Raw genomic sequence first — 24,372 nt, forward strand, 5'->3', positions numbered from 1 at the left:
AGGAAGAAATAAAGAAGAAAAAGAAAGAAAGAAAGAAAGAAAGAAAGAAGAAAGAAAGAAAGAAAGAAAGAAAGAAAGAAAGAAAGAAAGAAAGAAAGAGAAAGAAAAAGAAAGAAAAGAAAAAGAAAGAAAGAAAGAAGAAAGAGAGGAAAGAAAGGAAAGAAAGAAAAGAAAGAAAGGGAAAGGAAGGGAAGGGAAAGGAAGGGAAGGGAAGAAGGAAGGAAGGAAGGAAGGAAGGAAGGAAGGAAGGAAGGAAGGAAGGAAGGAAGGAAGGAAGGAAGGAAGGAAGGAAGGAAGGAAGGAAGGAGGGAAAGGTATAATGTTCAGGTTGTGGTTACACAGGTCAGGACCAATGAAATTCTGTATTATCCATGCATTTCAACATCAACACCCACTCAGAAAAGCCCCCTCACACTGTCGTGGGGGAAGAGCTACAGATTAGGTCGAATCCATCAGTCTGACATGGTACCAAGCAGATCATAAACCTAAGATGTTAAGATCTAAATTATCTTTTGCTTGGTGATACTTGATTCTCAAAAGTGATTTTGTAATGCTTTGTCTTTAAATGCAGGTATTGTAAAAATCTGATTTGCTAATTAAAATACTGTCCCCATTGCACCTGTGCACACATAATTTTTATTTTTGTTTTTATTTATTTTATTTTATTTTTTGAGACCAGGTCTTGCTCTGTCACCCAGGCTGCATTGCAGTAGCATGATTATAGCTCACTGTAGCCCTGAAATCCTGGCCTCAAGGGATACTCCTGCCTTAGCCTCTCAAGCAGCTGGGACCTGGGACTACAGGCAAATTCCACCACACCCAGCTTTTTTTTTTTTTTTTTTTTTTTTTAAGAGACAGGGTCTCATTATGTCTACCAGTCTGGTCTCAAACTCTTGGCTTCAAGCAATCCTCCTGCCTCAGCCTCCCAAAGTGCTGGGATTGCAAACATGAGCCACGGCTCCCAGCACTTGATTTCTTAAAAGCCAGAAATTTCTTGCTTTTCCCCTCATAAAGATGAATTATCTTTCCTATGGTGAACATATCTTGAAGTCAAATTCAAGTTACATGGTGTGAAAAACGACTTTCATGCTTGTAGCTAAAACGTGGAATTCCTGGGATTTCTGGGAGGTGTTGCTGGTCCACCAGGACTCAACAGGATATCTGAAATGGAGATGTGAGGTAAGCAGGACAGCGTCCAGGCCAGTGTCACTGGAACCTGTGTAGACATAACAAAGGGGAATTTAAGCTGCAAACTGACCGAGCTTAAAATAGATTCACCTGGATTATCCAGGTGAGCCCACTGTAATCACAAGGGTCCTTAAAAGAGTCAGCCCCGGCCAGGACCAGTGGCTCATGCCTGTAATCCCAGCACTTTGGGAGGTCGAGGCAGGCAGATCCCCTGAGGTCAGGAGTTCAAGACCAGCCTGCCCAACATGACGAAGTCCCATCTCCACTAAAAACACAAAAAATTAGCCAGGCGTGGTGTTAGGTCCCTGTAATCCCAGCTACTACTCAGGAGGCTGAGGCAGGACAATCACCTGAACCCGGGAGGCGGAGGTTGCAGTGATCCAAGATCACGCCACTGCACTCCAGCCTGGGTGACAGAGTGAAACTGTCAAAAAAAAAAAAAAAAAAAAAAAAGGAAAAGGAAAAAGAAGCCCCAGGAGGAGGCAAGGAGAGAAGGAAGGCACGAGGTGCAAGTTGCTGACACTGAAGCTGGAGGAAGAAGCTCAGAGACAAGCAAAGTAGGGCACCTGTAGCCCAGGGAGTGGGCAAAGAAATGAATTCTCCCCCAGAACCTCCACAAGGAGTGCAACCTTCCTCAAACTGTGAGGTCACAGATTTGTTGAAGCTGCTCTATTTGTGGTAATTTATTATAGCAGCAATAGGAAATAATATGAGATTGTTCCAGAAATCAGGAAACACATGGAACCTATGCCTTTTACTAATCCCTTTGGTCTAAAATAATTTTTACTGCTTCCATGTAGGAGCCTAGAAATATTTGGTGGTGGCAGGACAAAGAAACAGAAGGTGAGCTTGGCTTGTGAGGTGAGAACTGGGAGAGAATGAGGAACAAAATGAAAACTGTGTGTGTAGACAGTAGTCAAGAGCATGAATGAGTTCAAATGCAGGCTGATTCCCTCTAATCAGTGGATCCAAAAGAAAGGCAATTTATTAGGCTATTTCATTATTTTCTTTGTTCATTTTCAAATAAATATCTCATATGTTTTAAGGAGCTTGTGTATCACAGTTTGTAACTTTTATAATATGCAAATTTTTAAAATTTTTTGAACAAAGTGTGGGTCCCTAGAAATAATAATAAGCAATATAATATGCAAGTCAAATGTAGTGGTCCAATGGCAATTTTTGAAAAATCTACATATCATTGTATTAATAAACCTATAACTTGAGAACCACTGGAAAAGATCACATCGGTTATTTTTTAAATAGATTTCCAATATAATTAGATCTGTTATTTAAAAATAAAAATAAGTCTAGAGTCTAGAAGTGATTTTGATGACTGCCACCAGAGGGCACTGTAGCCTTTGTAGACGATCAAAACGCAGCCATTAAACACTTCCCAGCCACATGTTTATTTCTTTGAGAAAGCAACACTGCAGGACAGAAAATGAACACCAGTAGTATATTTCAACTTTTTTTCATGTCATTTTACTAGATATATATGTTTTTCTTATTTTTATTTTTATCTTACAAGTCAACCTCAAAAACATAAAGTAGGTGAGAAATGAGCCATGCCTCTTTTTTCAGTTTAGAGAGGTAGCTGACACAGGATGAGAGCACAGAAAAACTTAAGCTAAGATTTCCACATTAATATCTTGCTCCCAAACACCATGCAGTGCTAAAAGTCACATTTCCATCATGCAAGCACATTAAAATATATGGCGATTAAAACTCCTGGTTTTTATTTTACGGCATTTGCTCTTTCCATGGGGCACACTTCCCTTTTGAGCTAAAGGTTAAAAAAAAAAAAAAAAAATCAAATACAGAGCAGTTAAGTATCCTTACAGCAAAAGAAATATAAAGCGTCTTTCAATGAAGAATCCATTTCAATATTTTCTAAGTGGTTCTGGGGTCATGTGGGAAAGAACTGAGATGTGCTGAAAAGGCAAGGGAATGTTTCCCTGCTCCACGACACAGAGAAACGTATGTCTGCTCAATGTCTCATTCAAGGAGATGAGTGGCTTTCTGTGAGGAGAGAAATTATCCCCCTTCCACAGTCCATTTCATACAGGCTACAAACATTTAGTTTCAGGGGCTTTTATTTTCAATTATGTATTCCAAAACCCTGGGCAGGGCAGTCATCTCCCAGTTCTAGTACTCGATTTCTCCTGTGAGGTATACAAAAAAAAACTGGAAGAGAAATAAATTGGAAAACCACAATCGGATATCATATTCTTGTTAGACTGAAGAAGAAATGCCCCCTAAAACTTTATGTGGATACGGCAGCTTTTCTGTACTTAACATTACTCATTAAATCACGTATGTGGCTCTATCAAAATACTGTCTTTCGGCCGAGGGTGGTGGCTCACGCCTGTAATCCCAGCACTTTGGGAGGTAGAGGCAGGCGGATCACCTGAAGTCAGGAGTTTGAAACCAGCCAGGGCAACATGGTAAACCCCGGTCTCTACTAAAAATATAAAAATTAGCTGGGCATAGTCCCAGCTACTCGGGAGGCTGAGACAGGAGAATCACTTGAACCCGGGAGGCAGAGGTTGCAGTGAGCTGAGATTGCGCCACTGCACTCCAGCCTGGGCAATAGAGTGAGACTCCGTCTAAAAAAAAAAAGTCTTTCTTACTAAGAGATAATGTACCTACGAATTTAAACATGGCTTAAATTTGAATAGCACTTCTTTTCAAGACTTAAAAACATTTTTTCTTTGAATCTGTTTCTGTGACATTGTTTGTGACTGGAGTGCTACCTGAGTAAATTATCATGATTACATGAAAAGCAATTAAGAGAAGAAGGTCAAAGGACCAACCTCTAATCACTAACTTGGGTCTCAGACATCTGACAGCACATGCCTCAAAAAGCAAACAAAATAAACACTCTCCATTTCTTTAAATACATGTTTTTCATCCAAGGATCTCACAGCACTTCCCAAGTAGTCTAACGTACAGAAAGAAAGGAAAGGAAACACAGCATGATTAAGTGAAAACTCAATCCACAGACAGCCCACCAGCAAGTTGAGGCAGGGCCATTAGGAGGAGACTGTGCTCAAGCACAGAGAGGGCCCCTTAGGTTTCAAATGGAGAATGTAGCCTAACAGCCACCAGGGCCGGCCCTATGCTGAACCCAGTGCAATGAAACACACACTCCAAGTCAAACTTCTTGGTTTCCTAGTGGGCTGTCTGCCAACAGCAACTTAACAAGGTAACAGGTGAAGCAAGGTGGGGGGCGGAGAGAAGGGAAAGGGCAGAGAGCCACTGGGAGTCCTGAGACTCAAGTTCCCGCTTTACCACTTGGGGCTCTGGGCCAGGCACTTCCCTGTAATAATCCACAATCATCTCACAAAGAGCGTGGGGCAGCGGGAGGGGGCTGAAAACACACCCATTTGCAAACTACAAAGTGCCGTGTAAATATAAGGCATGGGTTTCACATTGAAATCTGACTCCAGACACAATCTCTTTCTTATGCTTCCTGGAGTCTCTGTAATCCTATACTTTAGGAGTCTTTCTAGGCCTTTGATCCTACTCTAAGATTTGAGCTCTTGTGGCAAAGCTAAGAATTCTTTAAAGCAACAGAGGCCCTTCCAATGCAGGGCCCAGCATGTCTATTTGCAATATATTAACCAGTGAGGGCATCCCATCAGGCTCCGTTCTGGATCTACACGCTAACAATAGAGGGAAAAGGTCCTCTTCACAACCCCAAAGAGGAGTCCTCTCCAAATCCTAATCTTTAGCAAGTGCCACAGATTTGGATCTACATGTGCTGAGAGATTCTCCACTTCCTTCCTGAGCAGCCACGGTTTTCTCTCTCATTCCACAGTTCACAGACACTGTAGAACTGGGTATAGGAGTTGGCCCTTGGACCCCATGAAACTACCCCAAATGCATTTCAGAGATGACCTGGTCTCAAGAAATATGCTGAAAGTAATCCAGTTTTCCCAATATTCTTTGGACCAGAAAAGTGGCATGAGGCCGAGAGAAGCCTGTCTTCCTACATTGAGTGTCATGGAAAGTGTCACCCACTCTCCCTTTCACTCCTATCTCCCCACCCACGTCTCAGTGTCCACAACCTAGGCTGAGAACTCACAGAAGCAGCCCTACTTTGTAGTACAACCTGGTCAAAAGCAAAAGAATTTACAGGGGGAAAAACACGAATGAGCAGGCAATGGAGCTCCAGAAAGCTAGGTGCAAAATTGTGAAGTTCAGTTTTACTTTCACTTTGGGAAGCTCTGCAGTCAGCTTTAACTAGCAAAGCGAAAACTTCTAGGCTAACGTTCTTGACGTAGCTTTGAAAAATAACTTTAAGCCTTGGCTAAGTAATCCCAGGGATCTTTTTTGCCTTTAAGTTTGAATGGTACTAAAGGAGTTTACATTGAAAGGCTGGGGAAATATGTCTTCAAGAGAAGCCAAAGGAAAGCATTCGAAGGTATTCACAAACCCTGCTCAAAAGTGTCTGGAGCTCTTCAATTTAAGAAAAACTGGAAGTCTACAGGTTGGTGTTGCAAACCAAAGAAAAATAGATGGAAAGGTACTTTGTGTCACACTGTTATTTCTGCTACTGTTATTTGCCGTCCCTTCAATACTCTTTACATTGCCAATCCTAAATAATTTCCCTTCTAGGATCTGCTAATCACAGAAAGAATCAGTAGTTTCCAGGGCCAAAAGGTTAAAGCACTGCTCTCCCAAACCAGGGCATCAGGGTGCAATCTGAGGATCTGAATGTTCCCTCCGTCAGGTCACCACAGGTCAAACTCATCTTCACTAGCTTCCCTAGGTGGAGAAGTACCCACATGTTTGCTGGGCCAAACTGATTGGCCTGGCCTCTTATCTTAGAGAAGCTTCTAGTAGTATAACTTGCTTCTTGTTTTTTATTTTTATTTCTTTCTTTTTTATTTATTTTTTTTTTTTTGAGACGGAGTCTCGCTCTGTCGCCCGGGCTGGAGTGCAGTGGCCGGATCTCAGCTCACTGCGAGCTCCGCCTCCCGGGTTCACACCATTCTCCTGCCTCAGCCTCCCGAGTAGCTGGGACTACAGGTGCCCGCCACCTCACCCGGCTAGATTTTTGTATTTTTTAGTAGAGACGGGGTTTCACCGTGTTAGCCAGGATGGTCTCGATCTCCTGACCTTGTGATCTGCCCGTCTTGGCCTCCCAAAGTGCTGGGATTACAGGCGTGAGCCACCGCCCCCGGCCTATTTTTATTTCTTAATGCTAAGGTTGTTTTTTGTTTGTTTGTTTGTTTGTTTACAGAGTATTAAGGCTTCTTAGTAAAGCTTGGGGAAATACTCAACAACTATTTCCATTTTGTTTGCAGATATAATTCGAGTGGTTTCTTCCATTTGAATGTCAAGCCACACTTTGAAGCTATAAAACAAAATAGGTTATGTCAACAATTTGTCAGGGGTAGGCAGGGCCAACATGAGTACTTGGTGGGTTGTGGTTATTCCTATGATGAGAAATATTCATGGTGATTAGTAAGGGAAGACTTTCATATTGTTTCTCTATGAGTTCTCTTTACCACAATGATTTCCAAATTTCTATTAGTCTTTAATGAAAAGACGACATTAGTTGTGTTGCCTTTGATCTAAGGTTTGCAGGCATAAATGGCACAAAGCTTAAAGTTTATTTAATAGAAAGGATAATCTAAGATGAAAATCCTTTTCTGGTTAAAAGAGTGACTGACAGGAGATAGAAATCTAAATGTAAGAGCTCATGGGGTTTGGGGTGGGGAAGAAAAAGAAAAATTATGAATGCATGCCCCATTTTTTTCCCACAAGATTTCCTGAGCATTCCTCAGACATTATAGTGCAACATCGTAACACCAGTGAATCAATAGTATTTCTATTTTTCTCAAGCAAAAAGTCTAGACTCATCAAATATATACTAAGCACAATATATAATAGTATATCATCTTTTAAAACACTAGTAATTTGAACTTCTATAAATATATTTAAATAACAAACATAGATAGCTATTCACATAGCACACAAGTGACATATAAACATACAAAAATAAAACCATCATGTTTAACTCTTTTGCTGTTTCCGTGGGTTTTTGTTTTGTTTTTTGTTTTTTGTTTTTTGTTTTTGAGCAAAGATATTAAAACAATTCAGATGCCAAAGTCATCTTGTCAATATTGATCCTGGGAAATCTGGATATAAATTCACACTATGTATAGGGATCACAGCCAAGGACAAGAGCAGTAGACATTCTTTGCTGGACATATTACTATCTCCTACCGTTGAGTAGGAAAGTTCGAAGGGAGTAGAGGTCTCCAATTGTGATGAGATGTTTTCTCTAGCTGTTGTAAGGAAAGGAAACATTAATCAGATCCCCTAACCTGCACAAAGTGTGAAAACACTAAGCTGTCCTTTGAGTGAGTGGAAAATGGAACATGCCTCCTCCTTCAGCTCTCCCACACGCCACTGTCTATTAAGTATTTCTCAACATGTGGAAAAGGCACCACCATTCTATACCAAAGGCAAGGAATTTTTGCTCTGCAACACCACGTTTGTCCTTGTAGTCACTGCTATAGAAAACATTCCTCCACTCAAAAAGTTATTTGGACCACACAGCTTCCCAGCCAAGTGGCATATGTACATTCTTCTTTTGAAAAACAGAATGTTTCCATGGACAATTATTCCTGGTAAAATTTGATTTTTGCCCATAGCATTCTCTGGAGAGCAAGGAACAGAAGAGACATTTCTCACATCCCTCCTAGAGCCCTGCATCACCATGAGCTCCCAGTAGGAACACAAAAAACGCCTTTCAACTGAACTCAATCATTCCAGTCTCAATGGACGCGTTACGACTGGAATGAGGAGCCCTGGTGTATTTGGTGATTATCTTCATGTAAGATGCATCTTTAGATGGGAAGCTGATGCTTGAAGGACTGGGATTCAGTTTTCCTTTTAAGGAAAAATGTAAGCTTTTGCAATATCTTGAAGAGTTGCTTATGATAAAATATAAGAGGATAAAACCCTGACTTTGTGCCTCAAATGGAATTTTCAGCACAGGGAGAAGAAGGTGATTTCTTGAGTTCCTGGGGGGTGTCATCAGTGTCATCAGGAGAAGGCGAAGCCCGCTGCTGCTGATAGATGTCCTGGATCAGCAGGGTGTTCATGACTTTCCACTCTCTGTATTTCCTGGCTGTCAGCTTCGGGTCATCCAGCAACTGGTTAATCATGGCCAGATCATGTTCTTTACACTGTGCAAGTAGAAAAAAAGGGGAAGGGGGGATGTTGAGAGTGTCTTAATTTACATAAACCATCTTTACCAACTCTTTTACAAGTACCATATACATTCACATAAAATTACCAAAGCATTTTTGCACGTTCATATTCTAATTCCTGCATCAAGCCTAACAAATATGACATTTGTTTGCATATGCTAGCCACAAAGAAGTGAAGTATCCTACCCAAGAGTTGGTGGAAGAGCTAGACATTTAGCAAAGGTCTTCTATGGTGCCTTTCCCTGATTAATCCATTATTCCACACCGCAGTAACAATTCTACCTTGGTGTGGGACTCATGCCTCCTAAAACGTATCACTGAAGGTGTTAGCATTTCATTGACTATTCATTTTCACTAAGTAAAACTGGAACGTAACACTTTACCTAGGACATAAGGCAACATAAAATATATCTTTTAAGATTTTATTAAATTATCTTTATTTTAATAAATCCCATTAATTTAATTAATATACACAGACTAAATACACAGGTTATCTTTCTAGTCAAAGAAGAGGCTATTAACCTTCCATCAAAACAGTATGTATTCCAATAATATTAATAAACAACCTATTGGTGCTATTCCACTCTGCCTCCTCTGTAACCAATGACACATATTTCTGAAATGTCTAGCTCAGCTTAGAGTTTTCTACAGACAAGGAATGGAGTAAAAATAAGATGTTCATCCTCCATATTAAAAACAAATATTCAGCCCTGACAATTGTATCTCAAATCTATGCCTGTTTTCTCTATCCCTGACCATAGTCCTAAGAATGGATATCCAGTTCAGTGTATCACACTTGATCTGCTGACACAGCCTCCTGAGCAAGACCACTGCCTCCATTGCCCACATCAACTCCACCTCCTTTTAGCAGAGCAGGGATGCATCAAGATGCCGAGTCCCCCTCATGGATCCCCTTACACCAAGGCTCCTCACCTGCACTGGCACCATTTGTTGATACTCTGCTTCCTTCTGACTTTCCAGTCTAATGTACTGGCATGCATTTTCTCACCCACACAACACTAGCTCACACCTCCGTGTCCTTGTGCCACATGGAGAATCTTCCTTGCCTTTCTTCACCTGATAAACTCTAATATTTAGAGTTTCTTTTACAAAGAACACTTTCCAATTTTTCTTTACCCAATTCTTTTCTTTTCTTTTTTTTTTTTTTTTTGTTTTTTGTTTTTTGTTTTTTTTGTTTTTTGTTTTGTTTTTTTGTTTTTTTTTTTTTTTGAGATAGTCTCACTCTGTTGCCCAGGCTGGAGAGCAGTGGCCTGATCTCAGCTCACTGCAACCTCTGCCTCCCAGGTTCAAGCGATTCTCCTGCCTCAGCCTCCTGAGTAGCTGGGATTACAGGCATGCGCCACCACACCTGGCTAATTTTTCTATTTTTAGTAGAGACAGCGTTTTGCCATGTTGGCCAGGCTGGTCTCAAAATCCTGACCTCAAGTGATACACCCGCCTCAACCTCCCAAAGTGCTGGGATTACAGGCGTGAGCCACTGCACCCGGCCCACCCAATTTTTCATAACCCGTAAATCTTACTCACTTGAGGCATCACATTATAAAGGAAACCTCCCCCGCACGCCCAAAATTGGACCGATAAGCTTTTAAGTTTTTGTGTTCTCATGCCTTCCAATGAAGCCCTCTGAGAACTTACCAATGTACATTTAGGTATTTACGAATAAGTCATGGCCCCTCTTCTAAAGCTTAAAGAAGATGACAAGAAACATTTCCTTCATCCCTGTATTCCCTGCACCTAACACAATGCCAAGTGCCATGTAGACATTCAATTAATGCATGTGATTGAACCACCCTTTTTGACTATCCCCAGAAAAGCATGTGTGAAGCTAAAATTCACAACCACTGCCAGCAAGTGGATTTTCACTACTCTCCGGTCATCACACTTTCACATCCCTTTTCTGGCAGTCTCCCAAATAACTATTTCAAAACCTCTTCTCATCTCAAGCCGCCTCTCTCATCCTCACTCACAGCTGATGGCCTTGCTGTCTCTTTTCTGAGGAAACGGAAGCCATCAGAAGAGCACTTCTCCCAAGTTCCTATTGCCCATGAACTACATGGATGCAAATCTATGCCGCCTTCCGCCCTGTTCACAAAGACGGAGCATCTGTGCTCCTAGCAAAGCCCAGTCCCTCCACCTGGGTACAATGGCCCCCACTCTCCTACTTGAGAAATTCATCCCAGCAATTCTCTTCTCTCCTGTGACTCACCAATTTCCCAGATCCCTTCCAGCAGTTTCACTGGTATACATGTTCACTGTTATTTCTTCCATCTTAAAATTCCTCTCTGCCCCCAAGTCCCTGTCCAGCTAATGCTCCACTTTCTCCCTGTCTCCAATAGCCCATTCTTCATAGATTCAGTCGCACCAGGCTTTGGCCCCCACCGTTCACCAAAACTGCTCTTGTGAAGACCATCAGTGACCTCCATGTTGTTAAATCCATAATCCATTAAATCAATGTTACACCAGTGATCCATCTTCAACTTATTTATCAGCAGCACCTAAACCTATTGACTACTCTTCCTTCTTGAACACTTTCGTCATTGTGCTCCTGTGACACATTCTCCTGATTTTTCTTATCCCACAATTGCTACTTACTCTCACCTTGGTTTCTAGTTCCTCCTCGTCATGCCACCTCTTCTCACTGGAGTGTTCTAGAGCACCAGCTTGTATGCTCTTCTCTGCTCTATGTTCATGCTCTTGGTAATCACATGTACTCTCTCCCACTCTCCTATGTGCTGAGGGTCCCAAATTTATATCTCTCCTTACTTCTCCCCTGGACTCCACCATCATTTATCTAAACTTCCTCTTTAGCAGTTCCACATCAACCCCTAAAAGCATCTCAAAAATATCATATCTAAAGCTAAGTTCCTCTTATTCTCTTCATCCCCACCCAACCCACTAACTTCCAATACACATCAAACCCTGTTCCTAATGTAGTCTTCCACAAAGCACTTAATGGTAACTCCGTCTTTCCAGTTGCTCAGGGCAAACACTGGAGTCATTCTTGACTCCTTCTATCACATCCAATCCACCAGCAAAGCCTGATGATTCTACCTTCAAACATGACACAAAGCATGCCATCCCTCTGTTCAGAACCTTCCAGAGGGCCACTGTCTTACTCCAAGTAGAAGCTGGTGTTTGCAATGGCAATGAGGTCCTCAGTGGCTCGAATCCCCGTGTCCCTGGCACACTGCTGCTCTCCCCATGCTCCATCCCCACTACATTACAGCTACCCTGACCTCCCTGCTCTTCCTTAAATGCCCTAGGCACACTCCCGCCCCAAGGTGTTTGCATTTTTGGCCTCAGAAAACCTCAAGCCTCATTCCCTTTCCTTTTTCAGATTTTATACAAATTATGTCTTTCAAGGAGGCCTTTCATGTCTTTCCTATTTAAATATCAATTCCTCAATATTTTATATACCCTCTCTTTTCTGTTCTTTATCAAATTTATCATCACTTATTATATTATAAAACTTAATAGTCAATTATGTTTGTTTATTCTCCTACTAAAACATAAGCTTCCTGAAGGCAGGCCTTTTTGTCTCACATGCACACTGCTATATAGCCCCAAGTGCCTGAAAGAATGACTGACACATGTAGACATCCGTTGAATACTTGTTGGAAAAATGAATATATAAAATAAGAAATAAATGAATATATGAATTACCCACTTGCTTTTTATTTTCTTTTGCATTCTGAATCCTATTTGGAGTCTGAGGAAATCCTTTCCATTAAACAAATAAAGTAGACATAGATAGATTCATAGATCAATAGCTGGATGGATAGATAGATACTGATAGATAGGCCAGCAGATAGATAGATAGATAGATAGATAGATAGATAGATAGATAGATAGAGACAGACAGAAGATAGACATATAGATGGATAAAGATACAAAGCCTTCCTTCCAAAATGGAGAAAAAATGGTGCAGTAGGAAAGCAGAGAGATTATTTATAGAAAGTTAGACAGGGCCAAAAGAGCATATTTCTTCTCTCTGAGTTTTCAATATCTATGCTTCCAAAACAACTTTTCCAAAAAAAAAAAAAAAGGCTTTCTTCCTCTGATATCACCATAGTGCTATTAATGTAAAGTTATTTAAAGAGTTTTATTTTGTTCTAAAGAAATTTAGACATCTGCTTCAGAGGAGGATCCTAATTTTTTATATTAAAAACTAAAGATCTTCAAAGATTAATAAAAATCAGGGAAATTGACTTGGAAAAGCAAACATGAATTAACCCTTCTTTTATATCTAATAAAATTTTTCGAAAAGGGTCTCTTTAATTTTGGGCATTAAGATGACACTTCTCATGTGGCTTTTGGCTCTAAGCAGTTCAAATTTTTTACCATTTGGCTCTGTGTTCATTCTTTTCTGGATGAAAGAAAAAAAATGTAGATAATAATACAGAAGAAGGAAATTAATGAAACAACAGAACCTTCCAAGCTCCTTCCTACACCAGGCACCCTGGGGCTGGGCCTCGTCCAGCAGCCCAGCTTCTCCTGGATGGTGCAGGAGGCTTTTGGAGGGCTTTGAACTGCTTTCACAACATCCGCTCTGCTTTCTGGCAGACAAGCAAGGTTTGGCAGGGATTCTAAAAATATCATGAAAGAGAGAATGCTATACTTTCAGTTTTTACTCCAAATAGTCAGTGCGTAGCTTGACTTAAGACCTAAGCATTGGAAATGTGCTCTACCAGAGCAGCTATGGGAAGAGGAGGTTCACCGCTCTTGTGACATAGGCCAGAGTAACTCAGAGACAGTTTCAGTTGGACCCCTTAATCATTCCATTAATAATTTATTTTCAAATGAAAACAGGCTTAGCCAAAAGTCAGTGAACGGTGAGCTGTTAGAAATTCCTAAATATCTGTATTTAGTGTGCAGCATAATACGATCAACTTTTGCTCAAGGTCAACTTGGAAGTTTGCTCAACTTCCTAGAAGAATTTCCCTGAAGTGCATTCATTCCAGCACTATCCCAGTGCAGGGATTTTTCTTATTTACGGAATGCGCCTATGGCAAATATAAACATTATTGTTAAAACAGTTTCCTTGTTTCTGCATGAAACTCTGTTGTCTTTGCTTGTCCACGCTCCTACTTTGAAGCTTTTAAAAAATAAACATTTCCTCTGTGTATGATATATTCTCTGTGCAATATATAATACTCAGAGAGAAGTGCACAAATAGAAGAAGTGTGCTTACAGAATTATCACAAAATAAACACTTCTATACAACTACTACCGAGGTCACAGAAGGACCCGCAGCCAGCACTCAGAAGCTCCATTCACATCCCCTCTCAGTCCCATCCTCTCCTCTTCCTCAAAGGCAACCACTCTCTTGACTGCTTTGAATTTTAAAAACAATTAGAAATAATTATTATACCCTTCCAATATGAACATGCACACATGTACCAAGTTCTCTCTCTCCTTTGAATAGGTTGACGTGCTTTGCTTTTGTTTGGCTTCTTCAGCAAGACCAATTTCCACATCAGCATATCCTCTTACCTCCTGAGGTTAATAGGACTGCATGACGTGGGTCCTGTTGCATTTTATCAGCCCCCAGCACTACACTTTGGGGAAGCCTAAGGGATCTATGGAAAGAGCTGCTTCCCACAAATGTCCAGAGAGAGCAGTTCCCCAGCTGGGTGGGGCAGGCAGCCCTGAGCGGGCCCCTAATCTTCTCTGCTTCCTGGTATTCAAAACCTTGTGTAATCTCCTCCCTGAAGACGAGATGACCTAATGACTTGCTTCTACTGAATAGAATACTGCAAAAGTAATGTGATGTCATTACTGCCACTAGGTTATAACCCATCTCACTCACTCACTCTCACTGTGTTGCTTGCTCTGAAAGAAGCCAGTTTCCAAGTTGTGACCTGCCCTATGGAGAAGCCCATGTGGCAAGGAACTGAGGGTAGCCTCTGACCAACAGCCAGAGAGCAACTAAGACCCTCAGTCCAACAACCTGAAAGGAGCTGAATCCTGCCAATGACTACATGCAAGGGTTTAGAAACTGATCCCTCTCCATGGAGGAATGAATGCAGCCCCACCTGACACCCTGATCACAGCCTTGTGAGAGACCTGGAGGCAGATTCATTTCACCAAGCCACACCCAGATTCCTGGCCACAGACACTTTGAAATAATAAATGCTGATTGTTGGAAGTTGCTAAGCTTTGGGCAAATTTGTTACCTAGCACTGGATAACTGATACCCTGACAGAAAAGCAAAAGCTGCTGAATTCACCAACGACATGGTCATACTGCATGGAAAGCATAAGGTCACAGAGACCCATAGTGAATGGTAACACTAATTCTTTTCACAAAGTTGGCCCCGCAGTGGCCAGGTGAGGGCATGGTGCCTGTAAAGATCTAAAATCCTGAGTCTGCTGCTCTGTGGAAGGCCTGAGGCCACAGCCTTTTTCCTTCTACTAATGACTCAAACTGCACATGCTCTCCTTGGCCTCTACTTCCTACTTCTCCCAACATGGACGACAGCTTATTATCCGTTAATAGACATTCCACTTCCTTGAATGTCCTTCTCTTGCTATTCATTTCTTCCTGACTCATGGACTTCGTGACAGTGTTCCTAATGCCCCCAGTAAGTCACTTTCCCCCTCAGGCCACCAAAGCACCCTGAGCACATCTCAACTGTAGTATTTTTGCACTTCATTTCAGTCATGTATTTGTTTCTACACCCAGTAGAGTCCATTCAGTGGTCCCAGTCACCTAGAAGAGTGGCTGGTACATAGTAAGAGTCAGAAAACACTTGCTCAATGACAACTTTACTCATTCCTATCAGCTATCACGGACGAAGAAGACAGTAAAATCTCAATACACGATGACCTATTACATTGAATAATCAAACATATTCATCAGCTTTGTACATACTGTGAAATGGCGGCCAGTGATATCTTTTATTATCAATAAAAATTTTAATATTAAATAAGAGTGAATTTCTCTGCATTTGTATTCTCTTTGTATAATGAAAATTCGCTTTTCTTTTTCCATTCCAGCCTCATTTTTGCAGCCTTTTAGGGTGTTCAGATGCTCTCCTGACTAACGGGGACGCCTGACTAAGAGCCACTCAGCCGGCCTCTGTAGGCTTGTCCTTTCGATTGCTGACATTTCTTCCTGGAAAATGACTCAAGTTCTTCATGCCAAAGGCCACAGACAAAACAAAATTCACTTACAGATTTTATCAAAGCTTTTCAGATAAATCGTCTGCTAAATCAGGACTGTTCGACAAAGTATCCTGGCCTCCACGTGTTCCTGCTATAATCTAAATGTGAAAGCAGGACACTTTTGTTAGGAAGAACCATTTCAGCTCAGGGAGGCCCTGAAAATAGCTTCAGTACTTCCTGTGCACTGTCCCTCATTCCCATTGTGAAAACATCTGCTGGTCTATTACCACCGAGTGTGTACTTCCCACTGTCGGGCTCTCACGGTGCTCCTTGGCTGCAATGCCCACAGCTGACAATCACTACATCTTAGATGCAGCTGAAGTCAAAACATTTTCTTCTGGATGTAGTCCTGAAGAATGACACCTTGCATGAATCAGATGAAAACTCGAGATCTTATTTATACCATTGTTTAATCTCACCAGTTGATGATCTCTGTCTCTCATCAACATTTATTGAACCAGGTACTGTGCTAGGTATAAGGGTTACAAAAAAAATTATGCATGGTCCTTGTTGTCTAGGAGCTTAAAATTTGAAATTTTATATCAGAGTGAATGCAAAAATCAAGGCCTATTGTGAAAAACTGCCTTGGGCGCTACCACGTGAATGTCCTAGTGCTTTAAGAATGTCAAGGTCATCTTACCCTATAAAGATTATATTTACTTTTACAGCCCTTCCCTGCACCCACACAAACACGGTGTGATTAGCAAGAATCTCTGCAGAACCAGCCATTCCTTGCCCCCACATTCATAGAGTTCATCCACAATTTGAAATTTTGTTACCTTTAATGTGCTATTCAATGTTCGGATTTTGTGGAGTTTCTCATTTATAGATGGATTTTTACACCGCTTAACAAAGGATTTTCTCAACTCCTTTTTAGTCGAAGGCCGTCGGTCCCCAAGAGGAGATAGACTAGCTTGCTCTAACGATTTGTACAGCTTCTCCATTTCGTCATCTTCAGACACTTTTATCTCTTCTATTTGAAAAAAAAAAAAAGAAAGAAAGAAAGCAATAACAATTAACCCAGTAAAAAAAAAATCAAAGAGAGAACATTCAATACTGTGGTCCTAAGGCATGGCCCTGCTGGCACCCCTCATCTCAGACTTCTCTCTAGAACTGAAAGACAATAAATGTTTGCTGTCTAAGTCACCCAGTTGGTGATACTTTATTATTGCAGAGCCATGTTCCCTGTGAAGGCACCAGGGAAGGAGTTTTTCCAAGCCTCTCTCCTGGCTTCAAGTGGCTCCTTGGTTTGTGGCAGCATAACTCCAATATTCACGTGAGGTGTTCCCTGCATGCATGTCTCTGTGTCCAAACTTCCCCTATTTATGAGGGTATCAGTCATGTTGGATTAGAAACCTGCCCTATTGCCCTCATCTTAACTAGTTAAATCTCCAACAACCCCGTTTTCCAATAAGGTCACATTCTGAGGTATTAGGGGTTAAGACTTCAACATATGAATTTTATTTATTTATTTATTTTATTATTATTATTATTTTGAGATTGTGTTTTATTATTGTTGCCCAAGCTAAAGTGCAATGGCACAATCTTGGCTCACTGAAACCTCCGCCTCCCAAGTTCAAGTGATTCTCCTGTCTCAGCCTCCCAAGTAGCTGGGATTACAGGCACCCACCACCATGCCCAGTTCATTTTTATATTTTTAGTAGAGATGGGTTTTCACCATGTTGCCCAGGCTGGTCTTGAACTCCTGACCTCAGGTGATCCACCTACCTCAGCCTCCCAAAGTTCTGGGATTGCAGGTGTGAGCCACCACGCCCAGCCCAACATATGAATTTTAGAGGGACACAATTCAACCCATACAGAGTCCACCCTCTAGCCTCCTAAATTCATGTGTTTCTCATATGCAATACATTCACCTCATCCCAACAACTCCAAAAGTCTTAACCCATTCCACCATCAACTCTAAGACTAAAAGCTCACCAAGATATCATCCAGGCCGGGAGCGGTGGCTCACGCCTATAAGCCCAACACTTTGGGAGGCCGAGGCAGGCAGATAACCTGAACTCAGGAGTTTGAGACCACCCTTGGCAACACAGTAAAACCCGTGTCTACTAAAATACAAAAGAATAGCTGGGCGTGGTGGTGCGTGCCTGTCATCCCAGCTACTTGGGATACTGAGACATGAGAATCACTTGAGCCCAGGAGGCGGAGGTTGCAGTGAGCCGAGATCACACCACTGCACTCCAGCTTGGGCTACAGAGTGAGACTCTGTCACCAAAAAAATAAATAAATAAAAATTTAAAAAGTGGAAAAAAAAAAAAAATATATATATATATATATAATCTAAACCAGGTACTGGTGAAACTCAGTGGGGCAGTGATTCATCCTGAGGCAAAATTCATCTCCATGTTTAAACCCAATGCAAGTAGAAAAATATCTGCTTCTAAAATACAGAGTGTGGGACAGATAAGCCCTAGCAAATGATACCCATGCTAAAGTTTGAGAACTACTGCCCTAGATGATTGCTTAATTTCCTTCCCAGAACTACCCTTGGAGAGAAGAAACCTGTCTGTGGTCTGTGGTTTTGAGTAGAAAGTGATCATTCCTCATTTTGCCACACAGACTCCGTCTCCCTTCTTAACCACACTTTGCCAGCCTCGGCCCACATGACTGCAGTGAAGCCACTCCACCATAGGAACTACTGGGGACCATGTGGACTGGATGAGGCCAATGACAGTTCCACCATTCTGGCCACAGTCACTGATTCAGAGATAAACATGTGTCTCTGGTCAGGCCATTTGGGGCCAAGGAGACTCAGTTCCAAGACTCTGGAGTATCAGATAAGTAATCTCTCTTTTTTCTTAAGCTGAATGTTGTGATAGTGTGAGCTGGAAGCTTCCAGGAAGCATCCCAAGAATAATGACACTGGAGCCAAAATTCTGAGACACAGATTGGATGATACCGTTGGAGCCCTCTCAGCCTACGGGAGCTAATATGTTACCCATGTTAAGCTACCCCAGGTTTGTTTTTCAGTCATATGCACCTAGATGGGCCTCAAATGATACAGAGGTTACTCAAAGAAAGTCTTCATCTTTTGATGTTGCTTTAATTTCTCACTAAGAATGTTAGTCTGTTATTCCTTTATTCCCTGAAAATAAGCTTGGGAAAGAAATACAATGAGATTTCTTTCTCCACCACATATTCCTTAATGTTTATATGTTTCACTTCCTGTCCAAAGAACCAGCTTGAAAGAGGACTCTATAGAAAGTATGGCATTAGAGGAAATGGAAAAACAGCCTCTCCACTGGGTAGAGAAAAGCATATAATGGTAACCTAGGAACATCAAAACCAAGCAAACTTCACATACCTTAGAGTTTACTCCTCTATGATTAGAAATCTTTACGCAAGAATTAGTTGCCCCCCATCCATCCCAGAAAGTGACCAATACTCTTTCATAAAACAGAAAGCAAAGATGATGCACTCACTTCATAGCTGAGTTAAAGTGTTCGTCAGCACAGTCTCTTTTTTCTCTACCAAACCATCTCAAAAAAGGGAAGAAAATACTCAAAACTACATCTGAAGACAATAAGATTTTTGGCTCAGGCCATGTGCAGACATCAAAAATGGGCTTTTGTCAATAAGCACATGAAAAGATGCTCAATATCATCAGTCATGAGGGAAATGCAAACCAAAACCACCATGAGATGTCCCTTCAACCCCAGGGTGGCTACAATTAAAAAGACAAACAGTAAGTGTCGGTGAGGATGTGGGTAAATTGGAATCCTCATACATTGCTAGTGGAAATGTAAAACAGAGCTGCTACTTTTATTTGATTTTATTTTATTTTATTGTTCAGTTTTTAAAGACAGGGTCTTGGTGTGTCACCTGGGCTGGAGAGCAGTGGCATAAGCATAGCTCATTGCAGGCTAGAACCCTTGGACTCACTAGATTCTCCTGCCTCAGCCTCCCAAGTAGCTGGGACTACAGGTGCATGCCACCATGCTCAGCTAATTGAGTTACCACTTTAGAAAATAGTTTGCCCATTTCTCAAAGTGCTAAACATGGAGTTTAGCATGTGCCCCAGCAATTCCACTCCAACATAAATACCCAAGAGAATTGAAAACATATATTCACACAAAAATTGTACACTGTTCACAACAGTATTATTCATAACAGACTAAACGTGGGAAGAGTCTAAATGTTCATCAGCTGATGAAAGGAAAAACAAAATGTGGCATCTGCACGTGACAGAATAGTATTCAATAATTAAGATAAATAAAGTACTCAATTGTCCAGAATACTTCAACATGGGTGAACCTTGAAAACATTTTGCTAAGTAAAAGAAGCCAGTCACAAACAACCACATTTTGTGTGATTCCATTTATATGAAATGTCCAGATTAGACGAACCCACAGAGACAGAAACTAGAATAATAATTGCCTGGGGTCTGGGAGGGGACAAGCAGGAATGGGGAATGGCAGTTAATGTGTAGGAATTTCTTTTCGTGAGGCTGAAATGTCCCAAAATTAGATTGTGATGACAGTTGCACAACTCCAAATATACTAAAAACCAATGAACTGTACACTTTCATGTGTGAATGTTATGATATGTGAAATATATCTCGATAAAGCTATAAAAAAGTAGTCATTTATGAGATTGTCATGAGAGCTGATGCTACATAGCAGAAATACTAAGCATGGCCACAGTTCTGGGGTCAAGCTGGAGACACTGGAAAGTCTTAAGGAAGTTAAGTGGAAAGAAATCTGACTCCTAAAAGGGGGCATTAGGATTGAGGACTTGGAGTTTTCAGTTTTAAGACACATAGTTATTTTACATGTCCTTTAAAAAAAAAAAATACAGCTAACAAGGTAGAATTCTACTTAGATGAAAGCAAAAACACATAGCTTTCAATACCACAGTATTTTTGAATTAAGGAATATATGTTGGCTGGGCACAGTGGCTCATGCCTGTAATCCTATCACTTTGGGAGGCCGAGGTGGGTGGATCACTTGAGGTCAGGAGTTCGAGACCAGCCTGGCCAACATGGCGAAACCCTGTCTCTACTTAAAAAGAAAAAATTAGCTGGGCATGGTGGTAGATGCCTGTAATCCCAGCTACTCCGGAGGCTGAGGCAGGAGACTTGCTTGAACCCCAGAGGTGAGGTTGCAGTGAGCCGAGATCGCACCACTGCACTCCAGACTTGGGTGACAGAGTGAAACTCTGTCTCGAAAAAAACCAAAACAAAACAAAACAAAAAAACAAACATCAACAAGCAAACCGAACAAGAGTATGACAAAGATAAATAGAATGGTTTCTTCACATTTCTCTGTGTTCACCAAGTAGCTACATTGTGCTACTAAAGACTGTGATAGAAAACAACTTACCAATTGAGCCACTAAAAGAAAAAAAAATACTTTTGGCTAAAACAATTCATTTGTAATTATGTCACAGTAACAATGATTATCATTGCTTCCAAGATGGCTGAATAGGAACCGCTCTGGTCTACAGCTCCCAGTGAAATCAATACAGAAGACAGGTGATTTTTGCATTTCCAACTGAGGTACCTGGTTCACCTCACTGGGACTGGTTGGACAGTGGGTGCAGCCCATGGAGGGCAAGCTGAAGCAGGACGGGGCATCGCCTCACCCGGGAAGTGCAAGGGGTTGGGGGATTTCCCTTTCCTAGCCAAGGGAACCCATGAGTAACTGTACCTGGAGAAACGGTACACTCCCACCCAAATACTGCGCTTTTCCCATGGTCTTCGCAACCAGCAGACCAGGAGATTCCCTCCCATGCCTGGCTCAGCGGGTCCCACACACGTGGAGCCTTGCTCACTGCTAGCACAGCAATCTGAGATCATCTTGGGATGCTGGAGCTTGGCAGGGGTAGGGGCGTTCACCATTGCTGAGGCTTGAGTAGGTGGTTCTATGCTCACAGTGTAAACAAAGCAGCAGGGAAGCTTGAACTGGGTGGAGCCCACTGCAACTCGGCAAGGCCTACTGCCTCTCTAGATTCCACCTCTGTGGGCAGGGAATATCTGAACAAAAGGCAGCAGACAACTTCTGCAGACTTAAACGTCCTTGCCTGACAGCTCTGAAGAGAGCAGTGGTTCTCCCAGCACGGCATTTGAGCTCCAATAATGGACAGACCACCTCCTCAAGTGGGTCCCTGAGCCCTCTGTAGCCTGACTAGAGCCTCACCTCCCAGTAGGGGCTGACAGACACCTCATACAAGTGGGTGCCCCTCGGGGACGAAGCTTCCAGAGGAAGGATCAGGCAGCGATACTTGCTGTTTTGCAGCCTCCGCTGGTGATACCCAGGCAAACAGGGTCTGGAGTGCACCCAAGGGCAAACTCCAACAGACCTGCAGCTAAGGAACCTATCTGTTACAAGGAAAACTAACGAACAGAAAAGAATAACATCAACATCATTAGAAAGGACATCCACACCAAAACTCCACCCATAGGTCACCAACATCAAAGACCAAAGGTAGATAAAACCACAAAGATGGGGAGAAACCAGAGTGGAAAGGCTGAAAATTCCAAAAACCAGAGCGCCTCTTCTCCTCCAAAGGAACACAACTCCTCACCAGCAAGGGAACAAAACTGGGTGGAGAATGAGTTTGACGACTTGACAGAAGTAGGCTTCAGAAAGTCGATAATAACAAACTTCTCTGAGCTAAAGGAGCATGTTATAACCCATCCCAAGGAAGCTAAAATACTTGGAAAAAGATTAGATGAATGGCTAACTAGAATAATCAGTGTAGAGAAGAGTTCAATGACCTGATGGTGCTGAAAACCACAGTACAAGAACTTGGTGAAGCATACACAAGCTTCAACAGCCGATTCAATCAAGTGGAAAAAAGGACATCAGTGGTTGAAGATCAAATTAATGAAATAAAGCGAGAAGACAAAATTAGAGAAAAAAGAATGGAAAGAAACCAACAAAGCCTCCAAGAAATATGGGACTATGTGAAAAGACCAAATCTACATTTGATTGGTGTACCTGAAAGTGACGGGAAGAATGGAACCAAATTGGAAAACACTCTTTAGAATGTTATCCAGGAGACCTTCCCCAACCTAGCAAGGCAGGTCAACATTCAAATTCAGGAAATACAGAGAACACCACAAAGATACTTCTTGAGAAGAACAACCCTGAGACACATAATTGGGAGATTCACCAAGGTTGAAATGAAGGAAAAAATGTTAAGGGCAGCCAGAGAGAAAGGTTGGGTTACCCACAAAGGGAAGCCCATCAGACAAACAGTGGATCTCTCTCGGCAGAAACCCTACAAGCCAGAAGAGAGTGGGGGCCAATATTCAACATTCTTAAAGAAAAGAATTTCCAAACTAGAATTTCATATCCAGCCAAACTAAGCTTCATAAGTGAAGGAGAAATAAAATCCTTTACAGACAAGCAAATGCTGAGAGATTTTGTCACCACCAGGCCTGCCTTATAAGAGCTCTTAAAGGAAGCACTAAACATGGAAAGGAACAACCGGTACCAGCCACTGCAAAAACATGCCAAATTGTAAAGACCATCAATGCTAGGAAGAAACTGCATCAATTAACGGGTAAAAAAAACAGCTAGCATCATAATGACAGGATCAAATTCACACATAACAATACTAAACTTAAATGTAAATGGGCTAAACGTCCCAATTAAAAGACACAGACTGGAAAATTGGATAAAGAGTCAAGACCCACCAGTGTGCTGTAATCAGAGACCCACCTCACGTGCAAAAACACACATAGGCTCAAAATAAAGGGATGGAGGAAGATCTACCAAGCAAATGCAAAGCAAATAAAGCAGGGGTAGCAATCCTGGTCTCTGATAAAACAGACTTTAAACCAACAAAGATCAAAAGAAACAAAGACGGCCATTACATAATGGTAAAGGGGTCAATTCAACAAGAAGAGCTAACTATCCTAAATATATATGCACCCAAGACAGGAGCACCCAGATTCATAAAGCAAGTCCTTAGAGACCTACAAAGAGACTTAGACTCTCACACAATAATAATGGGAGACTTTATCACCCCACAGTCAATATTAGACAGATCAACAAGACAGATAATTAACAAGGATATCCAGGACTTGAACTCAGCTCTGGACCAAGCAGACCTAATAGACATCTACAGAACTCTCCCCACCCCAAATCAACAGAATATACATTCTTCTCAGCACCACATCACACTTATTCTAAAGTTGACCAAATAATTGGAAGTAAAACACTCCTCAGCAAATTTAAAAAAATAGAAATCACGACAAACTGTCTCTCAGACCCCAGTGCAATCAAATTGCAATTCAGGGTTAAGAACTTACTCAAAACTGCACAACTACACGGAAACTGAACAACCTGCTCCTGAATGACTACTGGGTACATAACGAAATGAAGGCAGAAATAAAGATGTTCTTTGAAACCAATGAGAACGAAGACACAACGTACCAGAATCTCTGGGACATATTTAAAGCAGTGTTTACAGGGAAATTTATAGCACAAAATGCCCACAAGAGAAAGCAAGGAAGATCTAAAATTGACACCCTAACATCACAATTAAAAGAACCAGAGAAGTAAGAACAAACAAATTCAAAAGCTAGCAGAAGGCAAGAAATAACTAAGATCAGAGCAGAACCAGAACTGAAGGAGACAGAGACACCAAAAACCCTTCAAAAAATCAGCGAATCCAGGAGCTGTTTTTCTTGAAAAGATCAACAAAATAGATAGAATGGTAGCAACACCAATAAAGAAGAAAAGAAAGAAGTATCAAATAGACACAATAAAAAATGATAAAGGGGATATCACCACTGA

At 41.5% G+C, this 24,372-nt stretch overlaps 1 protein-coding gene across 5 annotated transcripts in view; it reads right to left on the reverse strand.

Annotated features, from left to right (window-relative positions):
• Positions 1-6,395: 6,395 nt before the first annotated feature.
• Positions 6,396-24,372, reverse strand: part of IPCEF1 (interaction protein for cytohesin exchange factors 1) — a 206,888-nt gene continuing 188,911 nt past the window's right edge. For 4 of the 5 annotated variants that reach the window (XM_010357563.2, XM_030928347.1, XM_030928345.1 and 1 more), the window contains 2 exons: positions 16,384-16,577; positions 7,116-8,393 (listed from right to left, as the gene is read on the reverse strand). In XM_010357563.2, coding sequence (XP_010355865.1) covers positions 8,181-8,393; positions 16,384-16,577 — 407 coding nt within the window. In that variant the 3' untranslated portion in view covers positions 7,116-8,180. Of the gene's footprint in view, positions 8,394-16,383; positions 16,578-24,372 lie in introns of all 5 variants that reach the window. The other variant, XM_030928346.1, reaches the window with a different exon arrangement.

The sequence above is a fragment of the Rhinopithecus roxellana genome, chromosome 4 (genome assembly GCF_007565055.1).
Source record: "Rhinopithecus roxellana isolate Shanxi Qingling chromosome 4, ASM756505v1, whole genome shotgun sequence".
Taxonomy (NCBI): domain Eukaryota; kingdom Metazoa; phylum Chordata; class Mammalia; order Primates; family Cercopithecidae; genus Rhinopithecus; species Rhinopithecus roxellana.